Below are 25278 nucleotides of genomic sequence, written 5' to 3'. Positions count from 1 at the left end.
ACATGATGTGATAACACAAGGGCAGGACACTGTAACATGATGTGATAACACAAGGGCAGGACACTGTAACATGATGTGATAACACAGGGCAGGACACTGTAACGTGATGTGATAACGCAAGGGCAGGACAATGTAACATGATGTGATAACACAGGGCAGGACACTGTATCATGATGTGATAACACAGGGCAGGACATTGTAACATGATGTGATAACACAAGGGCAGGACACTGTAACATTATGTGATAACAAGGGCAGGACACTGTAACATGATGTGATAACACAAGGGCAGGACACTGTAACATGATGTGATAACACAAGGGCAGGACACTGTAACATGATGTGATAACACAAGGGCAGGACACTGTAACATGATGTGATAACACAGGGCAGGACACTGTATCATGATGTGATAACAAGGGCAGGACACTGTAACAGGATGTGATAGCACAGGGCAGGACACTGTAACATGATGTGATAACAAGGGCAGGACACTGTAACATGATGTGTTACACAAGGGCAGGACACTGTAACATGATGTGATAACACAAGGGCAGGACACTGTAACATGATGTAATTACACAAGGGCAGGATACTGTAACATGATGTAATTACACAAGGGCAGGACACTGTAACATGATGTGATAACACAAGGGCAGGACACTGTAACATGATGTGATAACACAAGGGCAGGACATTGTAACATGATGTGATAACACAAGGGCAGGACACTAACATTATGTGATAACAAGGGCAGGACACTGTAACATGATGTGATAACACAGGGCAGGACACTGTATCATGATGTGATAACACAAGGGCAGGACACTGTAACATGATGTGATAACACAAGGGCAGGACACTGTAACATGATGTGATAACACAAGGGCAGGACACTGTAACATGATGTAATTACACAAGGGCAGGACACTATAACATGATGTAATTACACAAGGGCAGGATACTGTAACATGATGTAATTACACAAGGGCAGGACACTGTAACATGATGTAATTACACAAGGGCAGGATACTGTAACATGATGTAATTACACAAGGGCAGGATACTGTAACATGATGTGATAACACAAGGGCAGGACACTGTAACATGATGTGATAACACAAGAGCAGGACACTGTAACATGATGTGATAACACAAGGGCAGGACACTGTAACATGATGTAATTACACAAGGGCAGGATACTGTAACATGATGTAATTACACAAGAGCAGGACACTGTAACATGATGTAATTACACAAGGGCAGGATACTGTAACATGATGTGATAGCACAAGGGCAGGACACTGTAACATGATGTGATAACACAAGGGCAGGACACTGTAACATGATGTAATTACACAAGGGCAGGATACTGTAACATGATGTAATTACACAAGGGCAGGACACTGTAACATGATGTAATTACACAAGGGCAGGATACTGTAACATGATGTGATAGCACAAGGGCAGGACACTGTAACATGATGTGATAACACAAGGGCAGGACACTGTAACATGATGTGATAACACAAGGGCAGGACACTGTAACATGATGTGATAACACAAGGGCAGGACACTGTAACATGATGTAGGGCAGGATAGGTTGCAGAGAATGCATGAGAGCAGGGAGACTGCAGATAATAACTAGCACATGGTGACAATGGGCCTAATTCAGATCTGATCACAGCAGCAAATTTGTCAGCAGATGGGCAAAACTATGGGGGTCATTCCGAGTTGTTCGCTCGCAAGCTGCTTTTAGCAGCTTTGCACACGCTAAGCCGCCGCCTACTGGGAGTGAATCTTAGCTTATCAAAATTGCGAACGAAAGATTAGCAGAATTGCGAATAGACACTTCTTAGCAGTTTCTGAGTAGCTCCACACTTACTCGGCATCTGCGATCAGTTCAGTCAGTTTCGTTCCTGGTTTGACGTCACAAACACACCCAGCGTTCGCCCAGACACTCCTCCGTTTCTCCAGCCACTCCCGCGTTTTTCCCAGAAATGGTAGCGTTTTTTAGCACACACCCATAAAACGGCCAGTTTCCGCCCAGAAACACCCACTTCCTGTCAATCACATTACGATCACCAGAACGAAGAAAAAACCTCTTAATGCCGTGAGTAAAATACCTAACTGCATAGCAAATTTACTTGGCGCAGTCGCACTGCGGACATTGCTCATGCGCATTAGCGACTAATCGTTCCGTTGCGAGAAAAAAATAACGAGCGAACAACTCGGAATAACCCCCCATGTGCAGTGCAGGGGGGCAGATGTAACATGTGCAGAGTTAGATTTGGGTGGTGTGTGATCAAACTGAATTCTAAATTGCAGTGTAAAAATAAAGCAGCCAGTATTTACCCTGCACGGAAACAAAATAACCCACCCAAATCTAACTCTCTCTGCACATGTTACATCTGCCCCACCTGCAGTGCACATGGTTTTGCCCATTAGCTAACTGCTGTGGCGGTCAGATCTGAATTAGGCCCAATGCCTGTAGGCTGTGCATTTAGTGGCACTTTACATTGACATACTCTGTTTGCTTACAGGACCCCCATATATGCAGGTGACCATAGAAGATGTCATAGTGCATTGTGGAGAAACAGCTCAGTTTGATGCTGTGATAGATGGGAGCCCTCCTCTGACCATTGCCTGGTATAAGGTGAGTCTCCACTGACTATTGCCTGGTATAAGATGAGTCTCCACTGACCATTGCCTGGTATAAGATGAGCTTCCACTGATCATTGCCTGGTATAAGATGAGCCTCCACTGACCACTGCCTGGTATAAGATGAGCTTCCACTGAACATTGCCCGGTATAAGGTGAGCCTCCACTGACCATTACCTTGCATAAGATGAGCTTCCACTGATCATTGCCTGGTATGAGGTGAGTCTCCACTGACCATTGCCGGGTATAAGGTGAGCCTCCACTGACCAGTGTCCTGTATGAGGTGAGTCTCCACTGACCATTGCCGGGTATAAGATGAGCCTCCACTGACCACTGCCTGGTATGAAGTGAGCCTCCACTGACCATTACCTGGTATAAGATGAGCTTCCACTGATCAGTGCCTGGTATAAGGTGAGCCTCCACTGACCATTACCTGGTATAAGATGAGCTTCCACTGATCAGTGCCTGGTATGAGGTGAGTCTCCACTGACCATTGCCGGGTATAAGGTGAGCCTCCACTGACCATTGTCCTGTATGAGGTGAGTCTCCACTGACCATTGCCGGGTATAAGGTGAGCCTCCACTGACCATTGCCTGGTATAAGGTGAGCCTCCACTGACCACTGTCCGATATAAGGTGAGTCTCCACTGACCATTGCTGGGTATAAGGTGAGACTCCACTGACCATTGTCCTGTATGAGGTGAGTCTCCACTGACCATTGCCGGGTATAAGGTGAGCCTCCACTGACCATTGCCTGGTATAAGGTGAGCCTCCACTGACCACTGTCCGATATAAGGTGAGCCTCCACTGACCATTGCCAGGTATAAGGTGAGCCTCCACTGACCATTGCCTGGTATAAGGTGAGCCTCCACTGACCACTGTCCGATATAAGGTGAGCCTCCACTGACCATTGCCGGGTATAAGGTGAGCCTCCACTGACCATTGCCTGGTATAAGGTGAGCCTCCACTGACCACTGTCCGATATAAGGTGAGTCTCCACTGACCATTGCCGGGTATAAGGTGAGTCTCCACTGACCATTGCCGGGTATAAGGTGAGACTCCACTGACCATTACCCGGTATAAGGTGAGCCTCCACTGACCACTGTCCGATATAAGGTGAGCCTCCACTGACCATTGCCCGGTATAAGGTGAGCCTCCACTGACTGGTATAAGGTGAGCCTCCACTGATCATTGCCTGGTATGAGGTGAGCCTCCACTGATCATTGCCCGGTATAAGGTGAGCCTCCACTGACTGGTATAAGGTGAGCCTCCACTGATCATTGCCTGGTATGAGGTGAGCCTCCACTGATCATTGCCTGGTATAAGGTGAGCCTCCACTGACCATTGTCCTGTATGAGGTGAGCCTCCACTGGCCATTGCCTGGTATAAGGTGAGCCTCCACTGACCATTGCCCAGTATAAAATGAGCCTCCACTGACCATTGCCCGGTATAAGGTGAGCCTCCACTGACCATTACCCGGTATGAGGTAAGCCTCAACTGACTATTGTCATGTATGAGGTGAGCCTCCACTGACCATTGCCCAGTATAAAATGAGCCTCCACTGACCATTGTCCTGTATGAGGTGAGCCTTCACTGACCATTGTCCTGTATGAGGTGAGCCTCCACTGACCACTGCCCTGTATGAGGTGAGCCTCCACTGACCACTGCCCTGTATGAGGTGAGCCTCCACTGACCACTGCCCTGTATGAGGTGAGCCTCCCTGACCATTGCCCGGTATAAAGTGAGCCTCCACTGACCATTGTCCTGTATGAGGTGAGCCTCCACTGACCACTGCCCTGTATGAGGTGAGCCTCCCTGACCATTGCCCGGTATAAGGTGAGCCTCCACTGACCATGTCCCATCATATTGGTCCTCAGCGCCTTCAGTGTTTCAGAAGCCCCTAAATCCAGTAGCCCTGGGCAACCGCCCAGGTTCACCTAGTGGTATCCCCAGCCCTGTGCATGCCTACACACCCTTTAGTGAGTGACCCTTAATTCTTCCATGGCGTGATGGTAACGTAACAAGGTATAACTTCTGGAGGAACCTCCTGACCGTCTCTTTGCTCTATAAAGATTCCACCTTCTTCTTTTTGCAGGACAACAGCCCGTTGAAGGAGAGCGACAGAATCCAGATGGTGAAGGAGGACAGAAAATACTCCCTCGTGTTACGGAGCGCAAAGCGCGGCGATGGTGGTGTGTATACCTGTACTGCCAGCAACAGCGCGGGGGAGGTCTCCTGCAAGGCTGAGCTCATTATGCATGAGGGTAACTATCTGGAGACGCTGAGGCCTGTATTGTGCGGGATAAGTATACAATGCTTTCTGTTTCTGGGAAGTCAGACTTATATATAATAATTACGTCTACGTTATTTGGGGGGGAGGGGTTTTACTTTTTTTTTACAGATGCATTTAAAAACCTTTAAGATATTAAAATAGTCCAACCACATATATGTGCAGAGATCAGGTTTGCAGAGAAATGGTCTAAGATTTAGCACATGAAAAACCTTCCGTCATCTCCATACCCCCTATTACGTGTTGGGACGCCACGTTTTGCAATCTTTTTTCCCGGGGTCCAGCTGGGACCCAATTGTACATTTTTTCCTGGGTGTTAGTGCTGCATGAACATCTAAGGTTCAGTGCTGTCTAATCCTAGAACCTGGACACTAGGGTCTCCCTGTCGCCACAGAACAGTAAATCAGTTTTCCCAGTGTGATGAATGGATTGCGCTACTTGTAAGGCGGTGAAGATACATTTCGTTCCTCAGTGTTACATTGTGTCCTCGGAGAAGACACTGGAAGTGTCTATTGTATAATATCTGTACAGGAAGATCTATGTGGGTGACTGTCATCTCCCGGAGAACAAGGAGGGGGATCTGTATTGTGTGACAGGTGACATCCGTCGTCTTTTACTTACAGATGAGAGAGAACAAGACACAAAGACGATGCACAAGAGGAGGAAGCTGAAATCTTTCTTTGAGGTTAAAGACGAGATTGGGAGGTAGGAGGAATATTAATGTTCTAGCAGCCCACATGGCGTTTCCTGTCACTGTTCTGACGGGAGATTTTCACCCGTTTTTGATACCAGCACAATAAGAACAAGTGAGGTTCCTAGAAATGAATGTTACAATGTCTCTGGTTCCTCAGTTAAATGACATTAATGGGCGTTATGTGAACTGCGTTGAAATAGGTCAATATTTCAGGAGTAAGGGGTCTATAGTATTTACTAAGCCTTGGACGGAGATAAAATGTAGAGACATAAAGTACCAGCCAACCAGCTCCTGTCATTTTTCAAACACAGCCTGTGACATGACAGCTAGGAGCTGATTGGCTGGTACTTTATCACCGTCCACTTAATCTCTTTCCAGGTCTTAGTAAATAGACTCCTATAACTCTGAAATGAACGATCAGGAGGGGTTCTGACGATTGCCGGTTTTGACCACCCGCTCCTTAGTAAATCCACCCCGTAAACTTATTTCATTGCGGAGTTTCCAAAGAACCGCAGGAGCGTTGCGTTACCGCAGATCTACCCGTTTCAGAAATGAGTATTTTTTCCCCTCATTCATTTACATGTTATGTTTTAGTTTGTTTTGTAATTTGAAGTCATTAAAATTCCCTAAATTCATTGGGTTGTCTGTGCATTTTTAAAGGGATCAATTTCCTTTTCTGTAATTATTACAACTATTTAAAGTTCACCGATATCTATTTTCCAACCCACAACGCCACGTTTTGTCTATAACATTTTTATACATCTTAAAATCCTATGTTAAAAATCTACGCAGATTGTGCTTCATTAACTATACCCCGCCGAGCGGTAAGCGTTAGAGGCAGTCTCCAGGAATTGCTTACACGCTATAGAGACATATAGGGAGGTATTCAATTGTTTGAAAAGTCAGTTGGGTGTCTGTATTTTCCTATCTAATAGACAGAACAAAACAGACACCCAACCGACTTTTCAAACAATTGAATTCCACCCATAGAGCCATTTCACAACTTCATTGTGCTACATGTCACACTAATAACCCTCCTGGTCTTCTGTGTACAGGGGCTGCTTTAGCTTTGTGAAACGCGTGGTGCATAAAGGAAATGGGGCAACATGCGCCGCCAAATTTATTCCGCTGAGAAGTAAGACTCGCCAGCAGGCGCACCGCGAGCGGGACATCTTATCGGAAGTGTCACACAGCCGGGTCACCAAACTGCTCGATGCCTTCGAAACCAAAAAAACCTTGATTCTCATTTTGGAACTGTATCCTTTGCTCCGGCCCAGCAGTATAAAGAGTTAACCGGACAGTAACGCCCAGCGCGGCTATTATTGCATTTTATTGTTAGCGATCACATTTTATTTATAAAGCGCTAATATCTCCGGAATTGTTGTTCTATAAACAAAGTAAAATTGTCCTTTAACATGATTCAGACTATTATTATTATTTACTTTATAAACAGAGAATCCTTTCGGGATCCGCCTACTAAATTCCCTGTGATGAAGCTCCCACGGAATCTCTTGGTATTGATGTATAATTGTTTCACCTAATCTGCATAACCTGTAATATATTGTGCCAGTCATTATTATCCTTAAATAAATTAGATGCTGCGGGGAGGAAATACTGGATCGCCTGTACCGGAAACATACATTTACGGAGAAAGAGGTCAGGAATATAACGCACCTCCCAACTGTCCCGACTTATACAGGACAGTCCCGGTTTGAGGGATCTGTTCCTCCATCCTGTTCGGAACAAATGTTGTGTCCTTATTTACCTGAAATCATCTTCTCCATGTTCTACTGTAATCCATATAGGGATAAAACAAAACCCTGTGAAGGGACCGCCCATGAGGAGCACTCTACACTAAATGGGTTAATCCCCGATGAGCTCCCCTATTTAATAGCCAGGAAGCCAATCAGAGGTGGCCTCTTACGCAGCTCAGCCAATCATGGATAAGAGACCGCTCCTGATTGGGGGGGCAAGAAGAGCAGAGTGGAGGATGTTAGTGGGTGACCTGGGATTGGGTTATATTTTCCTGAACCGATAACAAGGGTCCCTAAGCCAAATGCGTGCGACCTCTTGTTCTAACATTTACTACTAACTAGGAAACTAATTCTTAAACATTATCTAATATTGTCTTTTGTTTCACCACTCAAATTGTAGAGAGCAAAGAATGAATAGAAATGTAAATTAGATTATTAAACAGGATGCGGTCGGAATCCCAACAGTCAGAATTCCAAAGTAAGTACTGGGCTTGGTGTTAGGCACTAAGGGGGCAGTTAGTGTAAGGGGAGGTTGGGGTTAGACTACTTGTAGGGTGGGGATGGGGGGCGGTTAGGGTTAGACTGCCGGAGGGGTGGTTTAAGATTAGGGTAAAAATACATACAACGATCCATCGGGATTCTGACTGTTGGGATCCCACTCTCTGTGTTCTGACTGCCGGGATCCCACTCTCTGTGTTCTGACTGTTGGGATCCCACTCTCTTTGTTCTGACTGCTGGGATCCCACTCTCCTGTGTTCTGACTGCCGGGATCCCACTCTCTATGTTCTGACTGTTGGGATCCCACTCTCTGTGTTCTCACTGCCGGGATGCCACTCTCTTGTGTTCTGACTGCCGGGATCCCACTCTCTGTGTTCTGACTGCCGGGATCCCACTCTCTTGTGTTCTGACTGCCGGGATCCCACTCTCTGTGTTCTGACTGCCGGGATCCCACTCTCTTGTGTTCTGATTGCCGGAATACCACTCTCTGTGTTCTGAGTGCCGGGATCCCACTCTCTGTGTTCTGAGTGCCGGGATCCCACTCTCTTGTGTTCTGACTGTTGGGATCCCACTCTCTGTGTTCTGACTGCCGGGATCCCACTCTCTGTGTTCTGACTGCCGGGATCCCACTCTCTGTGTTCTGACTGCCGGGATCCCACTCTCTGTGTTCTGACTGTTGGGATCCCACTCTCTTGTGTTCTGACTGCCGGGATCCTACTCTCTTGTGTTCTGACTGCCGGGATCCTACTCTCTTGTGTTCCGACTGTTGGGATCCCACTCTCTGTGTTCTGACTGTTGGGATCCCACTCTCTGTGTTCTGACTGCCGGGATCCCACTCTCTTGTGTTCTGACAGTTGGGATCCCACTCTCTGTGTTCTGACTGTTGGGATCCCACTCTCTGTGTTCTGACTGCCGGGATCCCACTCTCTTGTGTTCTGACAGTTGGGATCCCACTCTCTTGTGTTCTGACTGCCGGGATCCCACTCTCTTGTGTTCTGACTGCCAGGATCCCACTCTCTTGTGTTCTGACTGCTGGGATCCCACTCTCTTGTGTTCTGACTGCCGGGATCCCACTCTCTGTGTTCTGACTGCCGGGATCCCACTCTCTTGTGTTCTGACTGTTGGGATCCCACTCTCTTGTGTTCTGACTGTTGGGATCCCACTCTCTTGTGTTCTGACTGCCGGGATCCCACTCTCTTGTGTTCTGACTGCTGGGATCCCACTCTCTTGTGTTCTGAGTGCCGGGATCCCACTCTCTGTGTTCTGACTGCCGGGTGACTGCCGGGATCCCACTCTCTTGTGTTCTGACTGCCGGGATCCCACTCTCTTGTGTTCTGAGTGACGGGATCCCACTCTCTTGTGTTCTGACTGCCGGGATCCCACTCTCTTGTGTTCTGACTGCCGGGATCCCACTCTCTGTGTTCTGACTGCTGGGATGCCACTCTCTTGTGTTCTGACTGCTGGTATCCCACACTCTGTGTTCTGACTGCTGGGATCTCACTCTCTGTGTTCTGGCTGTTGGGATCCCACTCTCTGTGTTCTGACTGTTGGGATCCCACTCTCTTGTGTTCTGACTGCTGGGATCCCACTCTCTTGTGTTCTGACTGCTGGGATCCCACTCTCTTGTGTTCTGACTGCTGGGATCCCACTCTCTGTGTTCTGACTGCTGGGATCCCACTCTCTGTGTTCTGGCTGTTGGGATCCCACTCTCTTGTGTTCTGACTGCTGGGATCCCACTCTCTTGTGTTCTGACTGCCGGGATCCCACTCTCTTGTGTTCTGACTGTTGGGATCCCACTCTCTGTGTTCTGACTGCCGGGATCCCACTCTCTGTGTTCTGACTGCTGGGATCCCACTCTCTTGTGTTCTGACTGCTGGGATCCCACTCTCTGTGTTCTGACTGCTGGGATCCCACTCTCTGTGTTCTGGCTGTTGGGATCCCACTCTCTGTGTTCTAACTGTTGGGATCCCACTCTCTTGTGTTCTGACTGCCGGGATCCCACTCTCTTGTGTTCTGACTGCCGGGATCCCACTCTCTTGTGTTCTGACAGTTGGGATCCCACTCTCTTGTGTTCTGACAGTTGGGATCCCACTCTCTTGTGTTCTGACAGTTGGGATCCCACTCTCTGTGTTCTGACTGTCGGGATCCCACTCTCTTGTGTTCTGACTGCTGGGATCCCACTCTCTTGTGTTCTGACTGCTGGGATCCCACTCTCTTTTGTTCTGACAGTTGGGATCCCACTCTCTTGTGTTCTGACTGCTGGGATCCCACTCTCTTGTGTTCTGACTGCTGGGATCCCACTTTCTTGTGTTCTCACTGCCGGGATCCCACTCTCTTGTGTTCTGACTGCCGGGATCCCACTCTCTTGTGTTCTGACAGTTGGGATCCCACTCTCTGTGTTCTTACTGTTGGGATCCCACTCTCTTGTGTTCTGACTGCTGGGATCCCACTGTCTTGTGTTCTGACTGCCGGGATCCCACTCTCTTGTGTTCTGACAGTTGGGATCCCACTCTCTGTGTTCTGACTGTTGGGATCCCACTCTCTTGTGTTCTGACTGTTGGGATCCCACTCTCTTGTGTTCTGACTGCTGGGATCCCACTCTCTTGTGTTCTCACTGCCGGGATCCCACTCTCTTCTGTTCTGACTGCCGGGATCCCACTCTCTTGTGTTCTGACAGTTGGGATCCCACTCTCTGTGTTCTGACTGCTGGGATCCCACTCTCTTGTGTTCTGACTGCTGGGATCCCACTCTCTTGTGTTCTGACTGCCGGGATCCCACTCTCTGTGTTCTGACTGCCGGGATCCCACTCTCTTGTGTTCTGACTGCCGGGATCCCACTCTCTTGTGTTCTGACTGCCGGGATCCCACTCTCTTGTGTTCTGACTGCCGGGATCCCACTCTCTTGTGTTCTGACTGCCGGGATCCCACTCTCTTGTGTTCTGACTGTTGGGATCCCACTCTCTGTGTTCTGACTGTTGGGATCCCACTCTCTTGTGTTCTGACTGCTGGGATCCCACTCTCTTGTGTTCTGACTGCCGGGATCCCACTCTCTGTGTTCTGACTGCTGGGATGCCACTCTCTTGTGTTCTGACTGCTGGTATCCCACACTCTGTGTTCTGACTGCTGGGATCTCACTCTCTGTGTTCTGGCTGTTGGGATCCCACTCTCTGTGTTCTGACTGTTGGGATCCCACTCTCTTGTGTTCTGACTGCTGGGATCCCACTCTCTTGTGTTCTGACTGCTGGGATCCCACTCTCTTGTGTTCTGACTGCTGGGATCCCACTCTCTGTGTTCTGACTGCTGGGATCCCACTCTCTGTGTTCTGGCTGTTGGGATCCCACTCTCTTGTGTTCTGACTGCTGGGATCCCACTCTCTTGTGTTCTGACTGCCGGGATCCCACTCTCTTGTGTTCTGACTGTTGGGATCCCACTCTCTGTGTTCTGACTGCCGGGATCCCACTCTCTGTGTTCTGACTGCTGGGATCCCACTCTCTTGTGTTCTGACTGCTGGGATCCCACTCTCTGTGTTCTGACTGCTGGGATCCCACTCTCTGTGTTCTGGCTGTTGGGATCCCACTCTCTGTGTTCTAACTGTTGGGATCCCACTCTCTTGTGTTCTGACTGCCGGGATCCCACTCTCTTGTGTTCTGACTGCCGGGATCCCACTCTCTTGTGTTCTGACAGTTGGGATCCCACTCTCTTGTGTTCTGACAGTTGGGATCCCACTCTCTTGTGTTCTGACAGTTGGGATCCCACTCTCTGTGTTCTGACTGTCGGGATCCCACTCTCTTGTGTTCTGACTGCTGGGATCCCACTCTCTTGTGTTCTGACTGCTGGGATCCCACTCTCTTTTGTTCTGACAGTTGGGATCCCACTCTCTTGTGTTCTGACTGCTGGGATCCCACTCTCTTGTGTTCTGACTGCTGGGATCCCACTTTCTTGTGTTCTCACTGCCGGGATCCCACTCTCTTGTGTTCTGACTGCCGGGATCCCACTCTCTTGTGTTCTGACAGTTGGGATCCCACTCTCTGTGTTCTTACTGTTGGGATCCCACTCTCTTGTGTTCTGACTGCTGGGATCCCACTGTCTTGTGTTCTGACTGCCGGGATCCCACTCTCTTGTGTTCTGACAGTTGGGATCCCACTCTCTGTGTTCTGACTGTTGGGATCCCACTCTCTTGTGTTCTGACTGTTGGGATCCCACTCTCTTGTGTTCTGACTGCTGGGATCCCACTCTCTTGTGTTCTCACTGCCGGGATCCCACTCTCTTCTGTTCTGACTGCCGGGATCCCACTCTCTTGTGTTCTGACAGTTGGGATCCCACTCTCTGTGTTCTGACTGCTGGGATCCCACTCTCTTGTGTTCTGACTGCTGGGATCCCACTCTCTTGTGTTCTGACTGCCGGGATCCCACTCTCTGTGTTCTGACTGCCGGGATCCCACTCTCTTGTGTTCTGACTGCCGGGATCCCACTCTCTTGTGTTCTGACTGCCGGGATCCCACTCTCTTGTGTTCTGACTGCCGGGATCCCACTCTCTTGTGTTCTGACTGCCGGGATCCCACTCTCTTGTGTTCTGACAGTTGGGATCCCACTCTCTGTGTTCTGACTGTTGGGATCCCACTCTCTTGTGTTCTGACTGCTGGGATCCCACTCTCTTGTGTTCTGACTGCTGGGATCCCACTCTCTGTGTTCTGAGTGCCGGGATCCCACTCACTGTGTTCTGACTGCCGGGATCCCACTCTCTGTGTTCTGACTGCCGGGATCCCACTCTCTGTGTTCTGACTGCCGGGATCCCACTCTCTTGTGTTCTGACTGCTGGGATCCCACTCTCTTGTGTTCTGACAGTTGGGATCCCACTCTCTTGTGTTCTGACTGCCGGGATCCCACTCTCTGTGTTCTGAGTGCCGGGATCCCACTCTCTTGTGTTCTGGCTGCCGGGATCCCACTCTCTTGTGTTCTGACTGCTGGGATCCCACTCTCTTGTGTTCTGACTGCCGGGATCCCACTCTCTTGTGTTCTGAGTGCCGGGATCCCACTCTCTTGTGTTCTGAGTGCCGGGATCCCACTCTCTGTGTTCTGACTGCCGGGATCCCACTCTCTGTGTTCTGACTGCCGGGATCCCACTCTCTGTGTTCTGACTGCCGGGATCCCACTCTCTGTGTTCTGACTGCCGGGATCCCACTCTCTGTGTTCTGAGTGCCGGGATCCCACTCTCTGTGTTCTGACTGCCGGGATCCCACTCTCTGTGTTCTGACTGCCGGGATCCCACTCTCTGTGTTCTGACTGCCGGGATCCCACTCTCTGTGTTCTGACTGTTGGGATCCCACACTCTGTGTTCTGACTGCCGGGATCCCACTCTCTGTGTTCTGACTGCTGGGATCCCACTCTCTGTGTTCTGACTGCCGGGATCCCACTCTCTTGTGTTCTGACTGCCGGGATCCCACTCTCTGTGTTCTGGCTGCCGGGATCCCACTCTCTGTGTTCTGGCTGCCGGGATCCCACTCTCTTGTGTTCTGACTGTTGGGATCCCACTCTCTTGTGTTCTGACTGCCGGGATCCCACTCTCTGTGTTCTGACTGCCGGGATCCCACTCTCTTGTGTTCTGACTGCCGGGATCCCACTCTCTGTGTTCTGACTGCCGGGATCCCACTCTCTGTGTTCTGACTGCCGGGATCCCACTCTCTGTGTTCTGACTGTTGGGATCCCACTCTCTGTGTTCTGACTGCTGGGATCCCACTCTCTGTGTTCTGACTGCTGGGATCCCACTCTCTTGCGTTCTGGCTGCCGGGATCCCACTCTCTTGCGTTCTGACTGTTGGGATCCCACTCTCTTGTGTTCTGACTGCTGGGATCCCACTCTCTGTGTTCTGACTGCCGGTATCCCACTCTCTTGTGTTCTGACTGCCGGGATCCCACTCTCTGTGTTCTGACTGCCGGGATCCCACTCTCTGTGTTCTGGCTGCCGGGATCCCACTCTCTGTGTTCTGGCTGCCGGGATCCCACTCTCTGTGTTCTGACTGTTGGGATCCCACTCTCTGTGTTCTGGCTGCCGGGATCCCACTCTCTGTGTTCTGACTGTTGGGATCCCACTCTCTGTGTTCTGACTGCCGGGATCCCACTCTCTGTGTTCTGACTGCTGGGATCCCACTCTCTGTGTTCTGACTGCTGGGATCCCACTCTCTTGTGTTCTGGCTGCCGGGATCCCACTCTCTTGCGTTCTGACTGTTGGGATCCCACTCTCTTGTGTTCTGACTGCTGGGATCCCACTCTCTGTGTTCTGACTGCCGGTATCCCACTCTCTTGTGTTCTGACTGCCGGGATCCCACTCTCTGTGTTCTGAGTGCCGGGATCCCACTCTCTGTGTTCTGACTGCCGGGATCCCACTCTCTGTGTTCTGACTGCCGGGATCCCACTCTCTGTGTTCTGACTGCCGGGATCCCACTCTCTGTGTTCTGACTGCCGGGATCCCACTCTCTGTGTTCTGACTGCCGGGATCCCACTCTCTGTGTTCTGACTGCCAGGATCCCACTCTCTTGTGTTCTGACTGTTGGGATCCCGACCACATCCTGTTTTATATCTAATTACGTTTCAATAAATTCATGTTCTCTGTAATCTGAGTGGAGAAACAATAGACAATATTACTCTGGAGGATGTTTTTGTACCTGACCCTTATTAATCAGCACCTGGGGGGAGCTGAGTCCTAACTGTAAATGTAAGATATGTAATCAATGTGTAAATGGCATATTGTTCTGGTTCTCCGATGTGTAGGTTAAGCTGTACATCAGGCAACTTCTTGAAGCCATCGCCTATCTTCACAGCAGGAACATCCTTCATTTGGATATTAAGGTAAAGCACAGACCTGTATTATATCCGCTATAATGGCCAGCTCTGTGTTCTTACGCGGGCTCGGCACTTATCCTCTATTTATGTCTATGTAAAACCGCAATAAGTTATATTAAGCACATCATTAAATCTCACTCATTAATATTCATGCAAAACCAAAATGTGGCTTCGGCGTCTCGTTACCCAAAACTATAGGTGCAAGTCATTTACAAAGAGCGGGAACTCCTGGCTGGCTGCTCGTTACAGGGTAACACTACTCAGAGCTCCAAATGTCATTCTGGGAGGAAGGCATGAAGATAAGATATAACACCATCAGTGCGGCAACGCCCCAATCTTACCGGCACCCACAGAGGCTTCCAGTGCCCGCTCCGCACTCAGACCAAGTCTATGTACTAAGTCCTGGATGGAGATAAAGTACCAGCCAATCAGCTCCTAACTGCCATGTTACAGGCTGGTTTTGAAAACTGGCAGTTAGCAGCTGATTGGCTGATGCTTTATCTACGTCCATGTTATCTCCATCCAATGCTTAGTAAATAGATCCCTTTAAGCCTGGCTTTTGGCAAACTGGGAGCGCTATTCTTCCTTCATACTCCCTCCCGCCCACTACGGTCGGCTGATGACCGTCGCCTCTCCTCTGCCTTGGTCACTGCTTCCCATGCACGAGTTCAGGATTTTGCCCGTGCTGCACCCCTTCAGTGGAATGCGCTCCCCCGCTCCATTAGACTCTACCCGACCTTGCAAAGCTTCAAACGGGCATTGAAAACCCACCTATTTATCAAAGCGTACCCCTCTAATGCATAACCTAGTCCTTAGGCTGCTCCTCTATCCACCTGCCCCATGCCTTGGACATCTCTGCTTTGCTCGCATACCACCATCAGGCTTCTACCTGCTTGCTTGCACCTCATGTCATCTGTCTGTTGCCCCTCCCCACTAGATTGTTAGCTCTTCAGAGCAGGGCCCTCTTTCCTCTTGTCTAAACCCTCTTCTTGACACATTTCACTCAGCGACCATCTTTACCTTCTTTCTCTCCTGCTGGTAAAGGCTCCTCTCTATCTATGGCCCCAGCCCCAAGTAGTACAATGATTACTCCTTCGCTACTTACATCTAAGCTGTATTATGGAGGTCATTCCGAGTTGTTCGCTCGCAAGCGGATTTTAGTAGATTTGCTCATGCTAAGCCGCCGCCTACTGGGAGTGAATCTTAGCATCTTAAAATTGCGAACGATGTATTCGCAATATTGCGATTACACACCTCGTAGCAGTTTCTGAGTAGCTTCAGACTTACTCGGCATCTGCGATCAGTTCAGTGCTTGTCGTTCCTGGTTTGACGTCACAAACACACCCAGCGTTCGCCCAGACACTCCTCCGTTTCTCCGGCCACTCCTGCGTTTTTTCCGGAAACCGTAGCGTTTTTTCCCACACGCCCATAAAACGGCCAGTTTCCGCCCAGTAACACCCATTTCCTGTCAATCACATTACGATCGCCAGAACGATGAAAAAGCCGTGAGTAAAATTACTAACTGCATAGCAAATTTACTTGGCGCAGTCGCAGTGCGAACATTGCGCATGCGCATTAAGCGGAAAATCGCTGCGATGCGAAGATTTTTACAGAGCGAACAACTCGGAATGAGGGCCTATGTTTTGAGAATTGTGGTGCTCTTTGTTACCTGCACTCCATTTTTGTTATTTATTTACTGTTATGCTAAGTTTTGTCTCCCTGTACTGTCCTTTGTACGTCGCTGCAAAACACTTGTGGCGCCCTATAAATAAAATGTAATAATAATAATATTGTCACAAGGAACCTTTCCCATTTATTACCATTATTTATTAACGCTTATTTGTATAGCGCACACCTAGTCTGCAGCGTTTTACAGAGAATATTTCATTGACATCCATGCCTGCGTCACCAGAGCTTGTAATCTATGTGCCTGATTCAGAGATTTACGCTTACCCCGTCACAACTGTGTCTTTCTACGCAGCACATCACAATTATATTGTGTGTCACAAGGATCTCTAGGGAAAGGATGATACAGTGATATCTCTGTCCCTTCTCCGCAGCCATCAAATATACTAATGGTCAGCTCTGATAAAGAGGAGATCAAACTGTGCGACTTTGGCTTTGCCCAGAAAGTATCTGCATCAGCGTTCCAGTACAGCAAGTACGGGTCTCCGGAGTTTGTGTCCCCGGAAATCGCCGGCCAGGCCCCTGTGTCTAAATCTTCCGACATCTGGTAAATATGAGTTTACATTGGGTAATATCCAATTAGCCACGATAACGCGGTTTCACAATATTTTATTGCATTTACGGGTATCCAGATAGCTGTGAAACGTTATTGGCGATCATTTTCAGTAGGTTTATGGCGGATTTCTCTTCACCATCTCTGAGCTTGGGATAAGTAGTGCAAAATCCCTATTTTAAGGTGAAATGTTTGGTTCTGAATTGCTGGGACACCGCCTGAATGATTAATTAGGCACTTTGAAGTTTTTAATTATTTTTAATTGGCTAATAATGACATGTCATTTTTGGGGTAAAAAATGATGGAAATTGGGGAACACGGTATATGGGACAGGTATATTGGGGTGCATTATGAGTGGGACAAGTGTTTTTAGACTTGCCGGTGGGAGTAATTGGTCCATTTCCACTTTTTTTTTTTAAAGTCCCCTAAATGACCCAAATTATACGTATACCCATTTTTATGTACCCCAAATTTAATAAGAGCACTTGCTGGAAAAAAAAATCTATCTATAATCTATCATTTTTTCACATTTTAAAAAAAAATGCATATAACAGCCATCTGACCCAATTTAATGACACCAAATACTTTTATTATGGCCACTAATAGACTTTATAATGTTTCCCTTTATTAGTTTGGCTTTTTTGGGGGGGTACAAGCAGATTCCGAAATTTCTACTATAATTATCTCTGGTTTTGCTAGCTAGAATTATCGCGCAAATACCGTTTTCACCATTTTGGAACAGGATAGGTGCAATCAACGGGAGCGTGCAGGCTGCAATAAGCTGATTTTTCAGGAGATAGGTCCGATAGCCTTATCCGCGATCGCAGATCGCATTATCGCGGCTAATTGAATACCCCCCTTTGTGTGTAAAGAGTTGTCGTTTTTATCAAAAGACCTTTCAGCCCGGTGGGCGAGTTGTATTGACATTGGCAGAACTTGCATTTACTACATACACTGTTTTGTTCTCTTGCATTTTGCGCAAAAGATGATGATAAAGACAGGAAGTTTGCTGTGCATCGGGCAAACACCTCCCCCACAGTCCCAGCTTGTACTGAAATCATTTCCAGTTTTGATACATTCCTGTAATTGTTATCAGTAACTCGGTTATATCGTGAGCCCACGGGATCGTTTGTGGCTCTGTAAATGTGATAGAACATGTGAAGGTAGTTTAATTGCTAAACACTATATATTAAAGTGTAATGATGATTTATAATGCTCCCCTATTAGCTATATCGCAGCTGTTAATCCGCCTTCGCCGAGCTCTGAGTCACTGTGTTAGTGTGAAGCCAATTGGGTATTATACTAATTATTCGCCTTTGTTATTCTGTAATTTGGAATCATTCGTCTGCGTGTTTATGTCCTGTAATGTGTCTGCCCTGGCAGTGACTAATATACGTCTGTACCTCTTAATGGTTTACTCAGCCCTAAACGGAAGCTGTAGCTTTGGCCGTGGTCCGCGCAGTGTTCCCTGCGTTTCCCATTAGTGTGACTGTGTCGTCAATAGGGACATTCCCACCATATGTGACCTGGAGGTGACAGCGACTTTGAATGTATCAAATACAATTACTATATAGCTACTTTTATCTATAAAAAAATACTTCACAAGCTCTCGAAAGAAAAATGTTACTATGTGCATAACAGATATTTATATAAATATTCCCATTTATGAAACATCACCCAATGACATCACCCAATGAAATGCACCTTTTGTGAGATCTGTAATGGGAGCCCTGTGATCTGAATGTATGTTATTATTTTACAGGCCTGTTGGAGTGATCAGCTATGTCTGGTGAGTAACTTCTCTGTGTTCATATTTATTAACATGCACCTGCCACCTAACAATAGTCCAGGCCACAACAGTGGAGTCTGAACCAATGGTATGAGACCGCAACCTACCAATTCACTAACAAGGTGGATGTTTGAAATTTGTTTCCAATAGAGATACATTTGTCAGCACAATGTTCGCCAGAAGCCTCGCTCAACTCTCTGTCTGTGGTTTCCTGCTGCCTCCATTCCCCCCCTCACATCATGTCACTGCCCCTGTCACATGCAGCCCTGTCCTCACTGACACATCACTCATCTCCTGATATACTCTGTGCTGCTGGGGGACCCTGCTCCTTCCACTATATAACTCTCAGTCTATGTCTTCCTGCTGCCTCCATTCCCCTCCTCACATCATGTCACTGTCCCTGTCACATGCAACCCTGTCCTCACTGACACATCACTCATCTCCTGATATACTCTGTGCTGCTGGGGACCCTGCTCCTCCCACTATATAACTCTCAGTCTGTGGCTTCCTGCTGCCTCCATTCCCCTCCTCACATCATGTCACTGCCCCTGTCACATGCAGCCCTGTCCTCACTGACACATCACTCATCTCCTGATATACTCTGTGCTGCTGGGGGACCCTGCTCCTCCCACTGTATAACTCTCAGTCTGTGGCTTCCTGCTGCCTCCATTCCCCTCCTCACATCATGTCACTGCCCCTGTCACATACTGCCCTGTCCTCACTGACACATCACTCATCTCCTGATATACTCTGTGCTGCTGGGGGACCCTGCTCCTTCCACTATATAACTCTCAGTCTATGTCTTCCTGCTGCCTCCATTCCCCTCACATCATGTCACTGCCCCCTGTCACATGCAGCCCTGTCCTCACTGACACATCACTCATCTCCTGATATACTCTGTGCTGCTGGGGACACTGCTGCTCCCATTATATAACTCTCAGTCTGTGGCTTCCTGCTGCCTCCATTCCCCTCACATCATGTAACTGCCCCTGTCACATGCAGCCCTGTCCTCACTGACACATCACTCATCTCCTGATATGCTCTGTGCTGCTGGGGACCCTGCTCCTCCCACTATATAACTATCAGTCTGTGGCTTCCTGCTGCCTCCATTCCCCTCACATCATGTCACTGCCCCTGTCACATGCAGCCCTGTCCTCACTGACACATCACTCATCTCCTTATATACTCTGTGCTGCTGGGGACACTGCTGCTCCCATTATATAACTCTCAGTCTGTGGCTTCCTGCTGCCTCCATTCCCCTCACATCATGTAACTGCCCCTGTCACATGGAGCCCTGTCCTCACTGCAGGGCCGAAACTAGGATCTTCGGCACCCGGGTCAAGGAAGCAAGTTGGCGCCCCCGATGCACCAACCCCCGGCGTGTGACACACACATATATATATATATATATATATATATATATATATATAGAATGTGTGTGTATATACATATATATATATATATATATATATATGTGTGTATATATATATATATATATAAAACCTCCACCACAAGGGCAAAGGGCTGCTTATGTGAGGGGGGGGGGGGATGTAGCTAGACATTTTTTGGGGCTACGGATAAAGAAAAAAAGAGGAGATAGCCCGTCGTACATTGATAAATATACGTAAAATCACACACCTGTACACATACATGCTGTCCCATACCTAAACACATACACGCACGCATACATTCACTCACATATAGTCATGCACCTGTATACATAGTCACACATGTATACATACATGCACACATATATGTACACACACACATATTCATGTACAGTCACACACATGCTCAGATTCATACAGACACACATATAAAGTAGTCACACACACATACAGTGCCCCTTCCCTTTGTCATACTCACTGTTTAGGGTCTTCTGCTGCTACACAGTGAGCTTCTGTCTCCCATGCTGCTGGCTGGACTGGCACTGTGTACAGTGCCGTGTAGCCCCGCCCCCTTTCGGTTAAATCTTTTTGTTCAGCTCAGCACTGCTGTGACGATGAAAGGCAGCTGGGGGGAGGCTGGGGAGTTAGCTTGTTCCCTGTGCCCCCTCTTTATCCAGCTCTGCCGGGGCGGGCACAATGCGCGACTGCATAGAAGAAAGTGAAAGGAAACTACAGCTCCCGCAGCAAGGGCTGCTGGGAGCTGTAGTTTATTTTCAGTTTAATCACAGCAATGCTTTGTGCCCGGCTTGTTAGGCAGACGCAGCAGCTAGTAGAGTCTGGAGCATAAGCTCCAGACTCTACTAGCTGCTGCGGCTGCATAACGAGCTGTTAGGGACGAGGCAGATAAGGAGGGATGTTTGGGGAATTAAACTGATCATGACGGCGCCCCCTCCGATCCGGCGCCCAGGTCACATGCCCCCCTAGCCCCTCCCTAGTTGCGGCTCTGCTCACTGACACATCACTCATTTCCTGATATACTCTGTGCTGCTGGGGACACTGCTCCTCCCACTCTATAACTCTCAGTCTGTGGCTTCATGCTGCCTCCATTCCCCTCCTCACATCATGTCAGTGCCTCTGTCACATGCAGCCCTGTCCTCACTGACACATCACTCATCTCCTGATATACTCTGTGCTGCTGGGGACCCTGCTCCTCCCACTCTATAACTCTCAGTCTGTGTCTTCATGCTGCCTCCATTCCCCTCCTCACATCATGTCACTGCCCCTGTCACATGCAGCCCTGTCCTCACTAACATCACTCATCTCCTGATATACTCTGTGCTGCTGGGGGACCCAGCTCCTTCCACTATATTACTCTCAGTCTGTGGCTTCCAGATGCCCCCATTCCCCTCCTCACATCATGTCACTGCCCCTGTCACATGCAGCCCTGTCCTCAATGTCACATCACTTATCTCCTGATATACTCTGTGCTGCTGGGGACCCTGCTCCTTCCACTATATAACTCTCAGTCTGTGGCTTCCTGCTGCCTCCATTCCCCTCCTCACATCATGTCACTGTCCCTGTCACATGCAGCCCTGTCCTCACTGACACATCATTCATCTCCTGATATACTCTGTGCTGCTGGGGACCCTGCTCCTCCCACTATATAACTCTCAGTCTGTGGCTTCCTGCTGCCTCCATTCTCCTCCTCGCATCATGTCACTGCCCCTGTCACATGCAGCCCTGTCCTCACTGACACATCACTCATCTCCTGATATACTCTGTGCTGCTGGGGACCCTGCTCCTCCCACTATATAACTCTCAGTCTGTGGCTTCCTGCTGCCTCCATTCCTCTCCTCACATCATGTCACTGCCCCTGTCACATGCAGCTCTGTCCTCACTGACACTTCACTCATCTCCTGATATACTCTGTGCTGCTGGGGACCCTGCTCCTCCCACTATATAACTCTCAGTCTGTGGCTTCCTGCTGCCTCCATTCCCCTCCTCGCATCATGTCACTGCCCTTGTCACATGCAGCCCTGTCCTCACTGACACATCACTCGTCTCCTGATATACTCTGTGCTGCTGGAGACCCTGCTACTCCCACTATATAACTCTCAGTCTGTGGCTTCCTGCTGCCTCCATTCCCCTCCTCACATCATGTCACTGCCCCTGTCATATGCAGCCCTGTCCTCACTGACACATCACTCATCTCCTGATATACTCTGTGCTGCTGGGAACCCTGCTCCTCCCACTATATAACTCTCAGTCTGTGGCTTCCTGCTGCCCCCATTCCCCTCCTCACATCATGTCACTGCCCCTGTCACATGCAGCCCTGTCCTCACTGACACATCACTCATCTCCTGATATACTCTGTGCTGCTGGGGGACCCTGCTCCTTCCACTATATAACTCTGTCTGTGGCTTCCTGCTGCTCAATTCTCCTCCTCACATCATGTCACTGCCCCTGTCACATGCAGCCCTGTCCTCACTGACACATCACTCGTCTCCTGATATACTCTGTGCTGCTGGGGACCCTGCTCCTCCCACTATATAACTGTCAGTCTGTGGCTTCCTGCTGCCCCCATTCCCCTCCTCACATCATGTCACTGCCCCTGTCACATGCAGCCCTGTCCTCACTGACACATCGCTCATCTCCTGATATACTCTGTGCTGCTGGGGACCCTGCTCCTCCCACTATATAACTGATTGCTTGTTATGGGTCCCAGGTGGGTCACTCCTGGTGCCACTCTGGCCCCGTTGCTGGGTAAGACGCTGGAATAGGGTTATACCGTAACTGTAGATAATGGAAGATAACTGCGTCTCCGCCTCCTCCCCTCCTCTAGCCTGCTCAGCGTCTCCCCATTTGCCGGTCAGAATGACAGAGAGACCTTACTCAACGTACAACAAGGCAAGATCAGCTGGACCTGCCCAGGGTTTGCCCAGCTAAGTGCCAACGCCCAGGACTTCATGAAGCTGACCATCCAGATGTCCCCGGAGTGAGTTTGTGTTGTGTGTGTGTGTGTGTCAGTGTTTGGCCGCAGCCCGCGTGTCCTGCGCTGTTAGGTGTCCCTGGGTATCAGGCGTTTACAGTGACCGGGCAGCACGCGGGCAGTAAGTATTCATGTTTCTGGAAATAACCTTACACCAGGTATATACTGTGTGGCTGGAGGTATAGGGGCTCATTCACGGCTGGAGGTGCGTCTGGTTCTGTTCCGTACTGCGAATGTGCACCATAAACGCGCAGGTGATACGCAGTGAGAACATACAGACTCCACACATTCCTGGCCGGAGTGAAACCCATGGCCACAACGCCATGAAACGGCAATGCTATCCACCTCGGCACTGTGCTTTTTAATGTGCATTTTTGCCCTACGTACTTTCTGAGCGCGTACGTGCCCACCTTTGGATGAGCCCCATCATGTGTATTGTAATATTATACTGTGTGTCTCTAAGTATACCTGTCTCTTGTTGTCAGTGCACGCCCCGGGGCGACCGACTGTATTCAGCATAAATGGTTTGTGGTAAGTGCTAATGTTATATCTCTATTACTGCAGCTGCAAAACTCTTCCCTTCCTGTGTAACGTTAATAAGCGCTGCGTATTACGCGCTCCTTGTGCCCTATGGTAAATCCTTCATTATTAGGCACTGATGGGGTACAGTCATCTAACCGGAGGTTATCCCGATCTCTGAGTAATAACACTGCCGATGCTTTTATAATATAATAATAATAATATGCAGTGTCTATGCCATGCTATAACAATATACTATGAGTTATCTATGATGCAGTATGCCACTCAGGGGTGTTCGGGGACTTTCTGTGCTAGAATGACCCGGTATTGGCTGTTACCGTCATTACTTGCACCAGCATTGCACCAGCGTTGCACCAGCATTGTGAACTACTGGTATCTGACACTTGCTGCAATGGTGTATTCTGTGCAGTGCATTGCTGTTATAAATCTGTTATATTATCATACATGCACTGGCAGTACTTACTATGGGGTACATTTAATTAAATTCGGAGCGAGGGACGTTTGCTGGAGCCAGGTGGACGCTGCCGCGAGGTCTGGCGGCGGTGCCCCATCCTCCTGCTACGCTGCTGTAGCCGCTGTTCTCCCCAGTCTCCCCACGGATCTCCCCCATCTCCTCCTCTCAGCTCCCTCCTGGCACCGTTTTCCGACAGAAGCACGTGGATTGGCGGCTATTCCACTAGTCGGATAATTCTGGGTTGTATTGAATAGGTCGGAACCCCTTCCGACCTAAAAAAGTTGAAAACTGCCGTCTTTCCGACAGACGGCAGCTTTCGACTGCAATTGAATATATATAGTTATCAATGGGCCCAGCCCATGCACTCTCTAATAGGCAAACTAATGTGGTGGCTGACCACACCCCTCTGTAGACTGGCCACACCTATAAACATGGGCCCCTACCACTGCATTCCCCGGATGGGCCCTTCACGCCCCAGTCCGACACTGAGTAACGTTGTATCTGGAACAAACCATGTTGCACTGCAAGTGGAGCAAATACATTTGTTTGCATGCAGGATAAATACTGGCTGCTTCTGCATGTAGCCCACACATGCTGAGCTGGGACACGACCCTCCCAAATCTAAATCTGTCTGCATATGTTATATTCAGTCAATATACATTTCATTTTAACATTCATTTTTCTACAAATGTAGTGTGTAATAAGCGTGTTAGAGATCTTGAGATCCGTTTGTTTGCTTCAGGAGAGCTCCAGCCCAGAAGACACTCAACCAATCAGCTCAAAGAACCTAAGATTCCTTGTTGCGCGCAGTAGGTGGCAGGTGAGTGCTTCATCCATTTGCAGATGAATTTATAATACACTTATTTAACTTTAGGAAGTTGCTGCTAAGTTGGTTTGCAGTGTTTCCCGTTCAGTAGAGTTTCATTGTTTTTGTCTCTGCCCCTTAAGCCCCCCCCACCCCATTTCCTTTCCTTGCTTTCTCACATGGTTACAGTTTGAGTCATTGGACGAGATGTAGCAAGCCTTGGCGAGATGTAGCAAGCCTTGGCGAGATCTGCCAATCAGCTCCTAACTGCCATAGTACAGGCTGTGTTTGAAAAATGACAGTTAAAAACTGATTGGTTGGTAGTTTGTCTCTCTCCAAGG

The 25278-nt window shown here is 48.8% G+C and overlaps 1 protein-coding gene across 1 annotated transcript in view; it reads left to right on the top strand.

Annotated features, from left to right (window-relative positions):
- The window catches only part of LOC134928616 (obscurin-like), a 120740-nt gene that overhangs the window by 20450 nt on the left and 75012 nt on the right, over positions 1 to 25278 (top strand). The window contains exons 4-14 of the mRNA XM_063924542.1: positions 2544 to 2656; positions 4756 to 4924; positions 5574 to 5655; positions 6700 to 6900; positions 7240 to 7300; positions 14662 to 14739; positions 16794 to 16966; positions 18735 to 18761; positions 22992 to 23144; positions 23624 to 23669; positions 24875 to 24952. Of these exons, the coding sequence (XP_063780612.1) occupies positions 2544 to 2656; positions 4756 to 4924; positions 5574 to 5655; positions 6700 to 6900; positions 7240 to 7300; positions 14662 to 14739; positions 16794 to 16966; positions 18735 to 18761; positions 22992 to 23144; positions 23624 to 23669; positions 24875 to 24952 (1181 nt within the window). The remainder of the gene's footprint in view (positions 1 to 2543; positions 2657 to 4755; positions 4925 to 5573; positions 5656 to 6699; positions 6901 to 7239; positions 7301 to 14661; positions 14740 to 16793; positions 16967 to 18734; positions 18762 to 22991; positions 23145 to 23623; positions 23670 to 24874; positions 24953 to 25278) is intronic.

The sequence above is a fragment of the Pseudophryne corroboree genome, chromosome 5, assembly GCF_028390025.1.
Source record: "Pseudophryne corroboree isolate aPseCor3 chromosome 5, aPseCor3.hap2, whole genome shotgun sequence".
NCBI lineage: Eukaryota > Metazoa > Chordata > Amphibia > Anura > Myobatrachidae > Pseudophryne > Pseudophryne corroboree.
This window is presented reverse-complemented; position numbering and strand designations above follow the sequence as displayed.